This window comes from Pongo pygmaeus, chromosome 4, assembly GCF_028885625.2.
Source record: "Pongo pygmaeus isolate AG05252 chromosome 4, NHGRI_mPonPyg2-v2.0_pri, whole genome shotgun sequence".
Classification (NCBI taxonomy): domain Eukaryota; kingdom Metazoa; phylum Chordata; class Mammalia; order Primates; family Hominidae; genus Pongo; species Pongo pygmaeus.
In genome coordinates this window covers 31911723-31928734 of record NC_072377.2, presented here as the reverse complement: position 1 = coordinate 31928734, position 17012 = coordinate 31911723, and the positions used below count along the sequence as shown (strand labels likewise).

The 17012-nt window shown below is 37.5% G+C and overlaps 1 protein-coding gene across 12 annotated transcripts in view; it reads left to right on the top strand.

The window, feature by feature from the left end:
* Nucleotides 1–17012, top strand: part of DROSHA (drosha ribonuclease III) — a 130904-nt gene that overhangs the window by 48706 nt on the left and 65186 nt on the right. For 8 of the 12 annotated variants that reach the window (XM_054488091.2, XM_054488087.2, XM_054488094.2 and 5 more), the window contains 2 exons: nt 11294–11463; nt 15464–15588. In XM_054488091.2, coding sequence (XP_054344066.1) covers nt 11294–11463; nt 15464–15588 — 295 coding nt within the window. The remainder of the gene's footprint in view (nt 1–11293; nt 11464–15463; nt 15589–17012) is intronic. The other 4 variants (XM_063664692.1, XM_063664691.1, XM_054488092.2 and 1 more) reach the window with 1 other exon arrangement.

Genomic DNA, 17012 nt, shown 5'->3' with positions numbered 1-17012 from the left:
AATTATCTACTACTCAGGTTAGGCACGGAAATGTAAAATTATACATGTAGATTTATATCCCTGCATAAATTATGGTAGTCCAAATTAGATGAACAATGGAAGAAAAGATTTATAAATTTTAGAAATCTACTTGACAAAATATCATGCAGGTGTGTTAATGTGGAAAAATGACTGTGGCTTAAAAAATGCATATGGCTAATTGGAAAACAATAAAAAAATTTTAAATGCAATATGATTATAACTGCTGAAAAAATTACTGTAATAATAGTTACATTAAGGTAGTAGGATTATAGTGATTTTTTTCTTATCTTTTGACGTGTGCTTGAATTCATTTTACAGTGTAAAAAAGGTATAAAATAATTTTTTCTCCCAATAAAATATATAAGGAAATATATAACAGTTTTTTAAAGCAGTATTTTAACTGTTTTCTAATTTTTTTTTAAAGAATCCAACTATAATATTTGGCATTATATTTAGTGTTTTTAAAAATGCTTGGAGTCAGTTTAGTGACATGTACCTATAGTCTCAGCTATTTGGGAGGCTGAGAAGGAAGGATCGTTTGAGCCCAGTGGAGGTTTGAGACCAGCTTGAGCAATGTGGCAAGGCCCTATCTCTAAAAATTAAAAAAAAAAAAAATGTATTTTTAATGAAATCTTTTGGTTGCCTTCTTGTTTGCAAAATCTTTCTCCTTGAGGCTTCTGGCACCCTATTCCCACTCCTTCTTTATTTATTTCCTAGTCAATTACCTGCTTTATCAAGTGCTGTGAAACCTGGCTTACAGTTTCCTCTCTCCACAAGGTTCTGTTAACAGCCTGGTGAACTTCACTTACCATTCTACACTGAGCTATATAATTATTTGACTTTTTCTACTGTAAGGATTGTCACCACTCAGCCGCTTAATCTTAAGATAAAACCTTGGACCATGCCACCAACCTACATTAATTTCTCCCTAGAATTTGACTCCAGTATCTCACTTTCTGGTGACATCCTTCAGTCTAGCCTCTCATGTCCCTATTGCCTTTGCATCTGCTTGGATCTTCCCTCTTCTCCTTATGTATGGCTACTTTCATTTGCCTTCCCCACCAGGTCCTGTGCTCTGATGTTTACCCTGTCAGTTCTAGCTGTCTCAGCTGCTTGTATGGCCACCATCTCCGAGTTAATGTCACCAATCCAACTGCTTGCCTTTTTTTCTATATGTGGGCCGCCCAGTAATACCGCCCAGTAAAACATAGCTGCTGCTATAAATCTGTGGTCTATAATCTTGGTTGGGGAGCTTTTCTTCGTGTAACCTTTCCACCCAATATCAGCAGTTAAAGAATTTCAATGCTGTGTTCGTGCTGTCCTCCTTATGCCTCCTGTCTTCCCACGGGCAGGAGCCCATGTCTCCCTCATGCCTGAGAGCCCTGCAGTGAGCCTGTCGGAGTCTGGCTTCCTCCAGTGCCCTTGTCCATTCACAGCCAAGTTTTGCTTCAGTGCCAGACCCTCTCTAACTGTCCCTAGCCCACTGCAGCTGCCGATGCCAGAGGCAGCCTCCTATAGACCAAGTGCAGAGGACGTGCCTCAATGTTAGTCTCTCCCCTGCTCTGGTGCCTGGGCGCTCCTTACTTTCCTCCTGTCTCTTTGACTCCTGTTGTGTGTCTTTAGTTTCTTGCCTACTCTGTCTGGTTTAGATTTTTCTTAAGAGTTTTTCCTGATACTCTTTCCTCAGTCCAGACAGTCAAAATGGCTTAGTTTATTTTAGGTTAGCATTACTCAGATTTTTAGTATTACTGTTCATGTTTATTTTGTTTAGAAATGCATTCAAAGGCTTTTCTCCTTTTTATATCTGGTTTTGCTTTATTGAGATGCCCTTTCTTCTCTTCTGGTGAATGAATCTTTTGATTTTAGAATGGCGCTTCAGCAGTAAACTTATTAGAAAATGGTGTTAGAGTGAATTTGCTGAAAAGCCTTTTCCTTTCTATATCTACTTTCCTCTAGGCATTTTATGACCAAACAGATGTCTGAGAGAAAGTGGGCAGTTTTTAAATCACCTTAAAGAAAAATCTGATGTTGGATATTTACTTTGTGAGATTTCAACTCTCACGTGACTCTGTGGGGGTAACATTTAGGTTGTCGTAAAGAAAAAGATCTATTGATTTGTTTTTAAACAGGATTTACCTTTCATTAGACTCCCCTTTGAAAATATACATACTAAGAAGACCCTGAAGGATACAGAAAAATACCTAATGTATAAAATGCATTTTGGTATTAATTAGGAAATTATGGTTGATTTATTATTCATAATGTGACTTTGTTAAAGATCTTTTAGAAAATGGTGAATTAAAAAAACACATTTTGATATATATTTTCATTTTTTCTGTGCATAAGCTTTTTTTTACGTAGTTGTCATCTACTAGTATATGATTTGCATCTATTTTTTAATAATTCATTGAGCAGATGGATATTTTTAAAGATCATGATATATAGTGCCAAATTTCTTGTCAAAAGAATAACATCAGTTTGTGCTGCTATGAAAAATGCATTATTATTCATTTTTAGCATTTTGGCTTTCCCATCTTCCTTCTCTCCTTTCTTTCTTCCTTTTAAAAAATTTCAGTGGTGAGTTCCATGAGACTGAAGAGTAAACATTTGTCTGTCTTGTTGTGTCACTAGTGCTAACATACTTCATGGCACATAGCAGGGACTCAGTAAATACTTGTTTACTGATTTTATTTAATTGGTCATAATAATGCCTTATCTAAATATTGATGTTTTTGGTTACTAGTGGGTGTGCTTTTCAAATAGTCTTTGGTATTATCTCTCATTTTTATAAAGTAAACTTTTGATTGAACTATAACATAAATACTGAAAAGTGCGTGGATCATGAATATAGGACCTTAGTGAGTTTTTACAAAGTGAATATGACCATCCACCCAGCACCCAGATCAAGATTAGTAGCTTCCAAGAACCCCCTTCGGACCCCTTTCCAGTCACTGCCGAGACCCTCAAGGGTAACTGCTACTCTGACTTGAAACACCATGTATTAGTTTTACCTGTTTTTGAACTATAAAAACTAAAATTTTATATTCTCTTTTGCTTCTGTCTTTTGTTTAATGTATTTCAGAATCATATCCTGTTGTACTTAACTGTAGTTGGCTCATTCTCACTACTATATAGTATTATATGGGATGACTAAATTAAAATAAACCTATCTATGATTAATGGACATTTGAGTATTTTCAGTATATATATATATTCATGACATTTATATTCATGTTCTATATTCACTATATATAACATATATTCACTATATATCTGTATCTGTATATTTGAATAGCATATGTACGTTCACCAAAGACCTGTACGTGTTGTTTAGTGAGCATATATATATATTTTTCTGTTACATATATACCATACCAAGTGAAATTCTGGGTGTGTGTATATTAAGCTTTGTAGACACTTTCAGTTCTCCAAAGTGACTGTACTGTTTTACCTTCTCATTAACAGTGTATGAAAATTCAATTTATTTCACATTCTCACCACTTGGCATTTATTTTTTCTTTGTCAATTTAGTCATTCTGATGTGTGTTCAGAAGTATCACATTGTGATTTTAATTTGCATTCTCCTAATGACTAATAAAATGGAGCACCATTTCATATATTTATTAGGTACCTAGATAGTGTGTTTTTTTAAAAGTGCTCATTCAAGTCTTTTGCCCGTTTTACTATTGGGCAATGCCAGCCTTTTTCTCATTGATTTTTTTTTTTTTTTTAGGTTTTTAGAAATATATACTGTATATGAGTTCTTTGACAGATATATATATATATATATATAGCCAATACCTTCTCTGTAGATTGCTTTTCTCTGTAGATTTGCTCTGTAGATTCTTGATGATTTTTGTTGAATAGAAATTCTTAATTTTTATGTAGTCCAATTTATAGATATATATTCCTTTATGATTAGAGCTTTTTGTATCATATTTATGAAATTTTCGCCTACCCTAAAGTCAAGATACTCACTTATATTTTCTTCACTTTTAGAGCTGTAATCAGTCTTGAATTTGTTTTCACAATTGGTATGAGATATGGGTCAAAACTCAGTATTTTCAATGTGGGTATCCAGTTGACCCAGCACCATTTATTGAAAAGAACAATTTCTTTCTTTAGAAAATTGAAGTCTTGCTTTTGCTTTTGATTGAGTTGACTCTGTGTATTATGTGTGTATGTGTGTGTATACAAACAATACAAAAGTATGTAAAGTAAAAACAGTGAACACTTCCTACTGAACATGTGAAAATGGGTAAATGCTGTAAATGGCTTGATTTGTATTGTTTTAACCACTGTAAGGAGAATTATGCTTTTTTTCTTCAAGTGGAATAGCACTAAATATGTTACACAACTTCCTTTTTTTTTAACTCAGATAACTTCAGGCATTCTCTGTACTGTAAACGCTTTGCTTCATTCTTTGATGCATACTTAGCATTTTATAGTATGGATGGACATTAATTTGTTTATAATTCCTATGGTGACAAATATTTTGGAGTTCTCCATTTTTTCCCCATTTCATATAAATGCTTCAGAAATAGTCTGTGTCTATCCTGTTGCATTTGTTTGTTTCTGTAAGGTAGAGTTCTAGTAGTGAAATTATGTGTTAAGGTAGTATGCACATTTTAAATTCAGAATGATGTTGGCCAAGTTTTCTCTAGAAAGGACATACCAATTTGTAGTTCTGACCAACAGTACTCTTTCTGACCAACAGAAAGTACTCTTTTTCTGTACACCTGCCAATACTGGATGTAGTCTTTTTTTTGAGACAGAGTCTCACTCTTCTCACCCAGGGTGGAGTGCAGTGGTGCCATCTCGGCTCACTGCAACCTCTGCCTCCCGGGTTCAAGTGATTCTCTTGCCTCAGCCTCCCAAGTTGCTGAAATTACAGGGACCTGCCACCATGCCTGGCTAATTTTTGTATTTTTAATAGAGACAGGGTTTTGCCATGTTGGTCAGGCTGGTCTCGAACTCCTGACCTTAGGTCTGCCCGCTTCAGCCTCCTAAAGTGCTGGGATTAAAGGCGTGAGCCATCATACCTGGCCAGGATGTTACTAGTCTTTTATAGTTTAGTCCAAGCTTGTCCAACCCGCAACCCATGGGCCACATATGGCCCAGGACGGCTTTGAATGTGGCCCATCACAAATTCGTAAACTTTCTTAAAACATTTTGAGTTTTTTTTGGATTATTCTTTTTAATCTCATCAGTTGTCGTTAGTGTTAGTGTATTTTATGTGTGGCCCAAGGCAATTCTTCCATTGTGGCCCAGGGAAGCTGAATGATTGGACATTCCTGGTTTAGTCCATCTGATAAGCAAAAAGTCTGATGTTACTATTTGCATGTTTCTTGAACTTCTTTGAGAATGAGTAGCTTTCCACATTTTTCAGGTATTTTATGGTCTTCTCATTCTTACTTGCTTTTTATTTATGTCAGTTTATTATAATATCTAACTGAAAATTCAAGTTTTATAAGTCATCATCATATTTCTCTAATTCTTCAGTTTATCCCTTTTGAAGATAGCTGTCCCAGTTGCTTTATACAACTTTACCCAAAAGTAAGCTTGATAGTTTAAACCAAGGATTATTCAATGCTGACCAGTTTACCAGAAACCAAATCATAGAGCAATCAGTTTATTGAGATTTAAAATTTTTTCTCAAATTTTTGTTTCTTTCCTTTCCCACTCTCTACCTTTGGTCGCAAATAGTTGATATGAACTAGACTGAGTATAAGGTTTTATTCTGAGTGTAACTGGGGCAAAGGTAGGTCATAATTCAAGATAGTGAGATCACACTTAGGGGAAAGCCTACTCATTGCTTATATTACCGCCCTAGTAAAGCATCGCAAATCCTGAATCAGTTTTGCAAATTGACTGTCTAGAAAATTGATTCTTTGAAATTGCCCCATCTGGAGCAGTAGTTCTCAGGTGTGGCGGGCAGGGGGCCAGGAGATGGGAGAGTATTGCAAAATTTCCAGGAGGCAAGTGTAGTTTGCAAAACCATCTATTAGTACCACAACTTAATATACATTTGGAAAATTTAGAAAAGACTTGTTAATACGTATTTTAGAAAATAAGATTATTAGGATGTCTCAGCAGGAATATCCAGAAGACACAGAAACGCAGTCATACAGTTACTGTCAGTGTAGAGAAAGGGGATAATATTTTTGTGTTTCTTAGAGTTGAGTACTAACAGTTGAGAAATACTCTTATAAGCAGCCATATTCTTAATACAGATTCCCTAACAAATTACCCCCCTCCCCAAATAACCATATAAATAATCAAGCAATATAAACTGAGAGAATTGGGTCTCTAAGAAACAGTTTATAAAGTCCGTCAGTTCATTAATGACTGTCCAGATTCATTCCCTGAAACACAAACTCCAGTTCTTCCTGAATAATGAGCTGTTGTCACAGTTCCAGTCCGAGAGTTGGCGGAATTCCTGCTAACCTTAGCTTACCCGCTCTCATTTCTCATTTATATCATGTCCTATTTATTTCAGCTAACAAGATAAAAATTAATTCCTAGCCCTCAGTGACATGGCTCCATAAATCCCCAACATAAACAAGTGGCAAGGCAGACAAACCAAAAGAGCCAATTCATTAACATTAGTGAATTCATGGCAGCCTGAGTGCAAGTGGCCAAGTTATTAGTCTGCTTTAGAAAGTCATTCCACAAATGTTTATGGAGTGTCTTTTTGCCAGGCTCGGTGTGAGAGATACAGCCCATGCCCTGTGGGCTCTGGCAGGAGTCTCTAATCTGTGGATCTCCTCTTACCTTTCCATGGAAATTGAACCCCAAAACCAGACAGGGAGCAGAGTCTCAATCCCCCTTCCTTGAGATACCTTTCACCTCAGGTTATCTGCCCTGAGTTTCTACTTTTTTACGGTGGTAAATAAAATCTCTTTAAGGTTTAGTTGCCATTTAAAATATTTAGCAGATTTCTATATGGTTTTATGGTTTTTCCTTCAGTGTTGTTAACTTTGCACCTGATGTGCAAAGTTAACTAGACATATTTTTAATTATGTCTACTTTCTATACTGCTATGTGACTCACTCCTGCCTTATCATTAGCATTGCACCTAAATAAGAAGGTGGATAACTGGCATTCTTACAAGCACCTTGTGATCTTCTTTCTTTCTTTCTTTCTTTTTTTGATAGGGAGTCTCACCCTGTCACCCAGGCTGGAGTGCAGTGGCACAGTCTCGGCTTACAGCAACCCCTGCCTCCCAGGTTCAAGCGATTCTCCTGCCTCAGCCTCCTGAGTAGTGGGGATTACAGGAGTCTGCCACCATGACTGGCTGATTTTTGTATTTTTAGTAGAGACAGGGTTTTGCCACGTTGGCCAGGCTGGTCTCGAACTCCTGACCTCAGGTGATCCACCCACCTTGGCCTCCCAAAGTGCTGGGATTACAGGTGTGAGCCACCCCACCCAGCCAATGGCCTTATTTCTTAATCTAGTTATGCCTTTCCTAAATTGGACAGTATCTATACTAATCATTTTCTACAGAAATGAAGACTTTAAGGGAGTCTTGGTTTGTAGTCTTAAGTATTCCTCTCTCTCACTAGCTCTTTTAAAAGTCTTTTCACATTAAATTCGCTGTCCCCAGTCCATTTCCCTTTTATCTGAAGTGCCATGGAGTCAGGCAACTGTAAATGTATGTGTGGAGGTTCTAGTGCTGTTTTATATACCTGGACCTGTGTATATTTACTCCCTCCGTCATCCTCCTCTCCCCCATGAAAATATGAATCTTTTTTCTAATTCTTACACAAAGCAACATTCTGCTCCTTCTTAGGGTATTTTAGACCCCTATTGTGTCCTTAAAGTCCCTAGTACTCTTAAGTAATCTCACCAAGTATAGGCAATATGAGCCAAAAATTATTTTATTTTTTCCTTAGTTCCTAGTGAACCTAGTTAGGGTGGCAGTTCTTTCCAAGGTTCTCTAGGTTTCCTTTATTCCTGCTGTTCTGTGTATGCACGTGAAGTGTATAGGCAACGTATTCTGGCATTAGAATTTTCTCATTCACCTGTTCACCTCAGTCCCCTTAGAAGATTAGCGATTATCATGGACTCAGACTGAGAGACAGGTATTGTGGGTTTGCTGGGCTCCTTAGCAAAGAGAGGAACATTACTGATGGAGGAACACATGTTACAAGCAGGTGGATTGGAATATGTTTTTATTATTTTATTTTTTGAGACAGAGTCTTACTTTGTTCTCCAGGTTGGAGTGAAGTGGCACAGTCATGGCTCACTGCAGCCTCAACCTTCAGGGATCAGGTGATCCTCCCATCTCAGCCTCCTGAGCAGCTGGGACCACCAGCGTGTACCACCATGCCTGGCTAATTTTTGTATTTTTTTGTAGAGAGGGGTTTTGCCATGTTGCCCAGGCTAGCCTTGAACTCCTGAGCTCAAGCAATCTGCTCACCTTGGCCCCCCAAAGTGCTGGGATTACAGGCATGAGCCACCATGCCCAGGTGGAAATGTGTTTTGAGACTGACTTGGAGAAATATGCCCCTAGCCATGTGTCTTCGTTTGAACTGTACTAACAAAAACATTATAGATTGGTGGCTTAGACAACAAACACTTATTTCTCACAGTCCTGGAGGCTGGTAATCTGAGATCAGGGCGTCATCGTGGTTGGGTTGTTGATGAAGGTCCTCTTACTGTTTCACAGCCAGCCATCTTCTTATATCCTCACCTGGTGGGTAAAAGAGAGAGGAAGCAAGTTCTTTCATATTTCTTATAAGGGCACTAATCCCATTTATGACGGCTCTACCTTCATGACCTTATTACCTCTGAAGGCCCCAACTCCTAATATCATCATACTGGGGGTTAAGATTTTAATATATGGCTGGGTGCCGTGGCTCACACCGTAATCCCAGCACTTTGGGAGGCTAAGGTGGGAGGGTCATTTGATCCCAGGAATTGGAGAACAGCCTGGGCAACATAATTAGACCCTGTCTCTACAAAAAAAATTAAAAAAGTAGCCAGGCGTGGTGGCACAAGCCTGTAGTCCCAGCTACTTGGGATGCTGAGATGGGAGGATTGCCTGAGCCCAGGAGGTTGAGGCTGCGATGAGCCGTGATGGCATCACTGCACTCCAGCCTGGGTGACAGAGACCCTGATCGAAAAGAAAAAAGAAAAAAAAAGGATTTTAATATATGAAATTTGGGGGAACACAAACATTGAGTCCATAACACTATGGACGTTAGCTTATTAATGATGACTTGCGTTTAAGGCAGTTGCTTTGTAATAAGGCATAAAAAAAGTCACTGCTATGAATTAGTAGATATAACATATCTTAATGTGGGTTGATGTATTTTGTGACTTTGTCACTTCTTGGACAATTATTATTACTTTTTAGAAGCACAGTGTCTTTAGAACTTTGATTAAAAGAACTTTATTTTCTGAGTATTATCTACAAAGATTCATTTAGGAACCGTTGTGATCAATCATTATTAGCCTATGTGCTTCTTGAGCGCCTAGAGCTTGTAGCATTTTTTTCCCTAGTGATACTGACATGGGACCACTCACAGTGCATGGCACATGTGGTGAAAAACATGCTCCCATCTCAGAGTCAACTCCAGAGCTCTTAACGAGCTGTAAAGCTTTGTAAGATCTGACTTCCCTGCTGCCTCTCTCACATTCTTCTCACTTCACACCATCCACAGTGGCCTTTTTGCAGTTCCTGGGCACAACAGTTCCACTCCACCTTAGGGCATTTGCTCTTTCTTCTCCTCTTCCAGACTGCTGCATGGTAGCCTCCCTTGCTCCTTTCAAGTTTTGCCTACGTGAAACCTCTTAGAAGATTCCTTTCCTATCCATCCTTTTAGATACAACTCTAGTTCCTTGTCCTGTTTGATTCTTCTTTGTAGTACTCATCTCAACCTGATCTTTTATGTAGCTCTTTTATATTGTCTCTTTCTACTGCAGTAGAAGCTTCAGGAAGGCAAGGCTTTGGCTGTCTCCATCATTGCTGCGTTCTCAGGGCCTAGAACAGTGGCTGTTACATAAAAGGCACTCAATAAATATTTGTTGAATGAATGAATATTTGGATGAATGAGTGAATGCATGCCTACATATATATTGGCTGTAGAACAGCAATGTGGTCTAGTTCCAGAGTAACATCTCAGATGGAGGAACACAGCTCACACAGAAATGTTGATATTTTCTCTCTTTTCTCTCAGACATGCAGTCTTGTTTAAGTTCTTAGCCCACAGCAATTCACATTAAACTTGTTTAGTGCCCCAGACTCAAACTGGGTGCCACTAATTCCTCTGACCAAGGAGGACACTCTCTTTTGTGCCATCCCATTGCTGCCATCTTGTGCGCTTGGTCCCTTTCTTTCTTCCTGAAGTGTTGGTCCTGTACTACTGTTTATAGCCTATCTCATGACCTGGGAGAGGGTAATGATTGTCCTCTTCAGGGCTCTTGTCCTTTGTTTGGTTGGGTGTAGGCAAAGAAAAGAGATATAAAATGGTTGCCCATGTTGGTCTAGAAGTTAAGTCCAAAGAGAAGGCAGAAGCCTGTGGACCCCACATTAATGCCCAAATGAAGTGGATGTCTTTAGTTCATCAAGTACTAGATTAATTGTCTTTTTCCAAGGTACTTGAATGATGCCCTTTGTTATTTTTATCCCCTGTTCTTGGTGCTATATGCTTCTGTAGGCCTCAGAACACTTGGTATTTTTTCCATGTACTAACTCCATAACGATCTTCCATGATATTAGCACTGGCTCTTTAGCTCTGTTCATCATGGCAGGTGCAGCACATTAGCACCAAAAAATTAGACCATAATGCAACAACAGCTTATTGAAGACATCCATAAATATCTCACAAAAGCTTAGAATTTCCTTAAGACAGTAACATCACTTCTAAAGAGCTTTCATCTGTTACCTCAGAAAGAATGATAAAATATTTAAGACCTAACATGGTTCTGTATATTATAAACTATGGTTCTTTATGCTAGGTGGCTTTAAATTTATTTAGATAGGCACCTGTTTTATATTCATACCTCACAAATGGAGCCTTTTATCATTTATAATGTTGTTGTTGCCAATTTAGTAAATGAGATGGTTTATGAGCACTGTTCATCAATGAAACAAATGGCTTTCATATTATTTGGCACCTGGTTAAACAGTGTAAATTTTACATTACCTTTTTGTATGTGCTCTTTTTCCTCCATTGTCTTGTTTTTTTCCCTATTCAGTTGTTGATTTGCTGTAAGTTGAGTAGCCTTATTTTTCCCCTTCTCTCCATTCCCACTCCCACCCAAGATGGAGGAAAGGAAGTGCTGTCCATGCACCAGATTCTCCTGTACTTGTTAAGGTGCAGCAAAGCCCTGGTGCCCGAGGAGGAGATTGCCAATATGCTTCAGTGGGAGGAGCTGGAGTGGCAGAAATATGCAGAAGAATGCAAAGGCATGATTGTTACCAACCCTGGGACGGTATGTTCTGGTGTCTGTATATTCAGAGGCTGGAGGACCTTCTTTTCCAGATCTGAATGTTTCATGAAAACAGTAACAGCACATTTTAAAAGTTTTAGGTACTCGCTGCTCTTGTCCTTGGATAATTTTTCGTTTAAATATTTAGTAAATAAGAAAATATTACAATTTAGGCATATTTGGTAGTAAATTCACCTAATTTAGTAAATTTATTCTACCTGAAAATAGGGACATTTTTAAGGCTTTTGATGGATGTTGCAGATTGCTTTCCAGAAGGGCTGTAAAATTTGTACTCTGGGAGCATATGAGAGCAACCATATCTTCATGCTGGTTATACTAAGGGAATTTGATGAGAGTTGGGGGGCGGGAAATGACTTAGTTCAGTTTTGTATTTATTTTGATTTCTAAATGTTTATTGCCCATTCGTGTTTTCTTTTGATAATTGCCTGTTAATATCCTTTGATCTTTTTTGTAGTCTTCTTTTTTATTGATCCTCCACCATAATTATTATAAATATTTTCCATTTCTTTGGGTGCTACTTAAGTTTTTTGTTTTAAAATTAGCTTTTAATATTCAATTTTAGAAGTAAAAAATGCAAACATTTAAAGGAGATAATTAAAAGAAAACTAGTTCTTATATAAAGACATAACATTTTCTTTATATCAATTTTTTCTTCTAAATTAGTGTTACTGTTTCATAAAATAGTTACATATTGGCATCTTATAAGGATAAAATTTTATAGAAATGAAGAATTAAAATATTTCCATGAAAATAAATGGAATAATCTACTTAACAAAGCTGTTGTTTTCTAAAAAGCTGCCAATTGTTTAATAGCTTTGATTCATAAACTAAAAACTCTGGATCAACTTTTTGTAGCATGACAGTAACATCTGCACAAACAAAATGTTGCTATTTACAAATAAAACATTCTGGCTAGTATGGATTCTTTTAAACAAATCCAGAAAGTAAAATTGTTTAATAAAAATATTTTTAAACATAAAACTTGTTTAAAACCAGAAGATCGTATAATTTTTACTGTTATACTGTTAAGCCACATAATTATTAAAGTAACTTTAAAAGAAATATGTAAGTAATAACACTCTCAGAGTAAGACTGAATTCTATTTTTATTCTTAAAACAGTTGCATATATTGATATTCCCTCCATCACTTTTCATGCTGAGTCAGAGGATGGGGTGATGGTGGTGGGAGATGTCCAGTTTCAGCTGGGTGGTTCCACTTGGAGAGTTCCATGTTCTGTGGTAGACACGGCGGGAGCACGTTCACCCTGGGCTTCCTTCCATGGTATAGTTACGTTTTCCTGAAATCTAGAATCAGCTGGAGAATTAAAAAAAAAACTTAAGGATACCCTGGCTTAAGGATATACCTACCTTATATACTCCAGGCAGTGAGGCCCAGTTTTCTGTAGTTAAAAAAAATCCTCAAACGTTTGATTTTCTCATTGCTTGTTTTTGAGCCAGTGGCATAGATGAAGTTTATGATCACCGTGATCATCATTCAACTAATTTGTCGAGGGACTACTATATGAGCCAGGTGCTAGTGAAGTTATATGTTAGGTTGGCACAAAAGTAGTTGTGGGGTCTGCCATACCGCAACTACTTTTGCACCAAACTAATGTATGATGCTTGCCCAGGTGAAAACCCAAAGACGACTAACATATGAAAGGAGTCTTTGATGAATGGTTGAGCCAGTGGACGCATAGGAAAGCCTCTCATTTTAGGAGAGATCACTGGGATAGGCTTGCCAGGGGTGCTTCCTAAACAGTAAGATGTCTGAGGAATTGAGAAATTGTAGAAATTATTGGCATGATTAACTGTGCATCCTTGAGATGCTGTAAAGCCAGTATTAACAACATGGAGTCAGACCTAGTCAGTATGAAAGATTTATATTGGAAGTTTCGGTGTCAGGCTTAGGAATGTGTTGAAGTTAATTCTTTTATACTATTTATCTAAAGATATGCTTAAAGGAGGAAAAAAATCTGAGCATTCAGTATTATGCTAACATCCTGCTGAGAAGCGTGCAAGTTCCTCATGCGACAAGGTAGACACCACACTACATTTCATCCTCGGTAGGACTTGCTTTGAAAGATTGCAAAATGGCAAGAATATTGGGAAATTCATTAAATTCATTAAATTTTTCAAGCCATTATGGTCACATTAAATACTTTATTGCTGCAGAACTTAAAAGAATTAATCTTCCAGGGAATGCTTTTGTCATAGTGACTTCTGTCATTTTTTATTCTTACACAGAGATGGTATGATAAATGTTACAGGGTGTGGCCAAAGTCTAGAATATATTTCATTTCCTGCTCCCTCAACCCCTGCCATAAATTTAGAGATACTATAGATATTTTAAATCACTGTTTCCTCTGTTGGTACCACGGCATGGTGTTTAAAATCACAGAAACATGACTAATTCAATAGCATTCTATTCCACAGTTCCCATTCTAAAAATGTGTCCTGCTGTTTTGTTGTACAAAATAATGAAAGTAATTCTTTGACCTTAAATAGCACGTTGCTACTGTTGATGGGCATTTAAATAATTTTATATTAGATTACATGGGAACAAAATATTTTCCATTTTCAAATTTTGAGAGCAGAGACCAACTTTTCAAGAAGCTAGTGAAATTTTGTTTGTTAAATGACACTTAAAAAGTTTGAGGGTTTTTTTTTGTTTTGTTTTGTTTTTTGAGACAGAGTCTCACTCTGTTGCCCAGGCTGGAGCACAGTGGTGCGGTCTCAGCTCACCACAACCTCCGCCTTCCGGGTTCAAGTGATTCTCCTGCCTCAGCCCCCTGAGTAGCTGGGACTACAGGTGTGCGCCACCACGCCTGGCTAATTTTTGTATTTTTAGTAGAGATGGGTTTCACTATGTTGGCCAGGCTGGTCTCGAACTCCTGACCTCGTGATCCACCCACCTTGGCCTCCCAAAGATTTGAGTGTTTTAAGTAATGTGGATGAATTCACCCAAGTTTATCCCCTTTGTCACCTCGTTGAATATTTGTCAGATGGCTGGCTGGTATCACAGTTGTAGGTAGAGTGACCAGTTTGTCCCAGTTGCTGAGAGATTTCCTGGTTTTAGCATTGAAATTCCTCTGTCCCAGAGAAACCAGACAGCCAGCCAGACTCTAATTGTTGGGCATTGTTGTGGGACAGAATAAAGATGATTGGCCTCTGTGTGAATCAGTTTTACAGCCTTAGCCTCCAAAGCAACTGAGCCGCAGACTCTACAGTGTGCTAGTAAAAACTGAATCTCTAATTGAGACTGTCCTGAGAGGTGATTATAAGGAAGGAGGTTGCTGAAACCTATTCTCTGTGATTTTACCATCTTTTCATAAATTTAAGCTTTCAAGACGAAAGCCATTTCACAAATGATCCAGAAGGAATGAGCCATTCACTTCTTCCTTTATGAGACATGAAGAAAAAAATATGAGGCTCTCTGTTAAAATACACAAATGTCCTACATGGACATAATAAGAGAAGCTTAACTATTTGGCCTTTGCACCACTATACTTTCTAACTTAAAGATGTAGAATTAAAGGAATACATAAGATCCACTGAGAACAAGTGAGGGAAAAAACTTAAATAGAGGCATCTGTCTGTGCATTCTGAAATGTCAAATTAAAGCAGAACAGGCTCTGCCTGTGATGTGGAATCCTTCCCCTGTGCCTTTGGAGAGGTTAAGGAAAAGTTATATCTGACTAGGTATCCTTTTAAAAGTTTAATTTTTAAAGGTTTCTCTGTGGACTGCAAAAAAGGACAAAATCATTGTTCATTATGCCAAATGGCATAGGCTCATTTACAAGGATGACGTTATAGTTTTTAGATAGTATAGCTGCTGTAATTAAAGGGTTTTAAATGACCTTTTCCCTTTGGGGACAAGGCTTTCCTGGAAAAAAGTCCGATTTATTCCTTCCCTACTTAGGTTAAAGTCAATACGTAAAGACTTCTTATGGGAATAAATGGCTTTGATTTTTCTCTCTAGAAACCAAGCTCTGTCCGTATCGATCAACTGGATCGTGAACAGTTCAACCCCGATGTGATTACTTTTCCGATTATCGTCCACTTTGGGATACGCCCTGCACAGTTGAGTTATGCAGGAGACCCACAGTAAGATATTTCTCAGTGTTTGTCTTAGCCAATTTCACCTTCTACTAACAGCCAAATTAGCAGAGAAATACCTTTTAGTGGATGTTTCCTTTTTAAAAATTAAGACCTGAAATGAGCCATACTTCTAGTTTAGATTATCCAAATGAAACAATTTTGGTAGCTCCTGAAGAATTATTTTCTCTACATATTTGAGTGCAAGAAACTATTCAATAGAATATTTTTGGCAAACTTGGTCAACATAAGTCCTTGTATGTTTTTAAACTGTAAGGAACTTTTTCTTTATTCATCCTTATAATAATAATAATTATTTTTTATTTTTTCAGTGCCCTCTAGAGGAAAGTAGCACATATTGGTTCCTAGCACTGCCGAATTTATGCAGAGTTCTCTTTTTGGGGGCATCTTAAGAGTTCAAGATCACATGCAAAGTCAAGGTTGTGTTGGAAGTAGGAGCCGTGACTTCTGACTCTTAGGATTGACGTAACTTTCCACATTTTGATTTTTCCAACTGGCATGTTAGTGTTTTCTGGGAGAAGATTTAGGATGTGTGGGAATGGAGATAGTACCATTAGATTCTTTGGGACTGTTTGGATTTCCTACCTTGCTAAACATACAAACAGCTTCCTGACTTAATTTTTTTTTTTTTTTTTTTTTTTTTTTTTTTTAAAAAAAAGGATTCATAGTGGGAGAAAAGCGCATGGGAGATTTTCAATTCATAAATACAGTTCTGGCTGGGCTGACATATATTAGAAGAGGCTAAAGGGTTTTGTTCTTTTTTTTCCCCCTTTGGATAAAAGTATGAAGCAGTGAACCAGGCACTGTGTAAGTACTTCTTTCTTTCCTCCATTCTCTTAAAAAAAAAAAAAAAAAAAGTTTTCAAAAAAGGAGAGGCCCAGCTAAGGCCAAGAAAGGAGCAGTTTTAATATGACAGAAAATCTTTGGAAAATCCCTTCTTGTCAGAAAAATGTTAGTAGAATGTGATGAGGCTCTCGTGGACTCTCAGATGGCAGGACTGTGAATTGATAAAGGTCTGCATATTCGCTTCATTTCCAGGATGCTTTGACAGTATCCTTTAGACTGGTCTATGTTATAACTTATTTGGCTGCAACAAATATGCTTATATTGTCATGGTAAATACAAATTGGTATACACCATTAGTCTTTTACCCTCTCCAGTGGACAAATGGATACAGCTATGTAGCTTGGGTTTTGGCACAAATGGAGTTCTCTATTCTAATACTCTTCAACTCTTATATTTGGTATAAGTAGTTCAGCAACTGACAGTCTCCCTATTAAGGAAGGGGTCTTTCTTTCAACAAATATCAGAAAGTGTATATTTAAATAAAATCTGTTATTTTCAAGAGGTAACAGTGAGAAACAGGATGATTCCATTGGTTGAGGTATTTTTGTGTCTTTGGAATTCTTTCC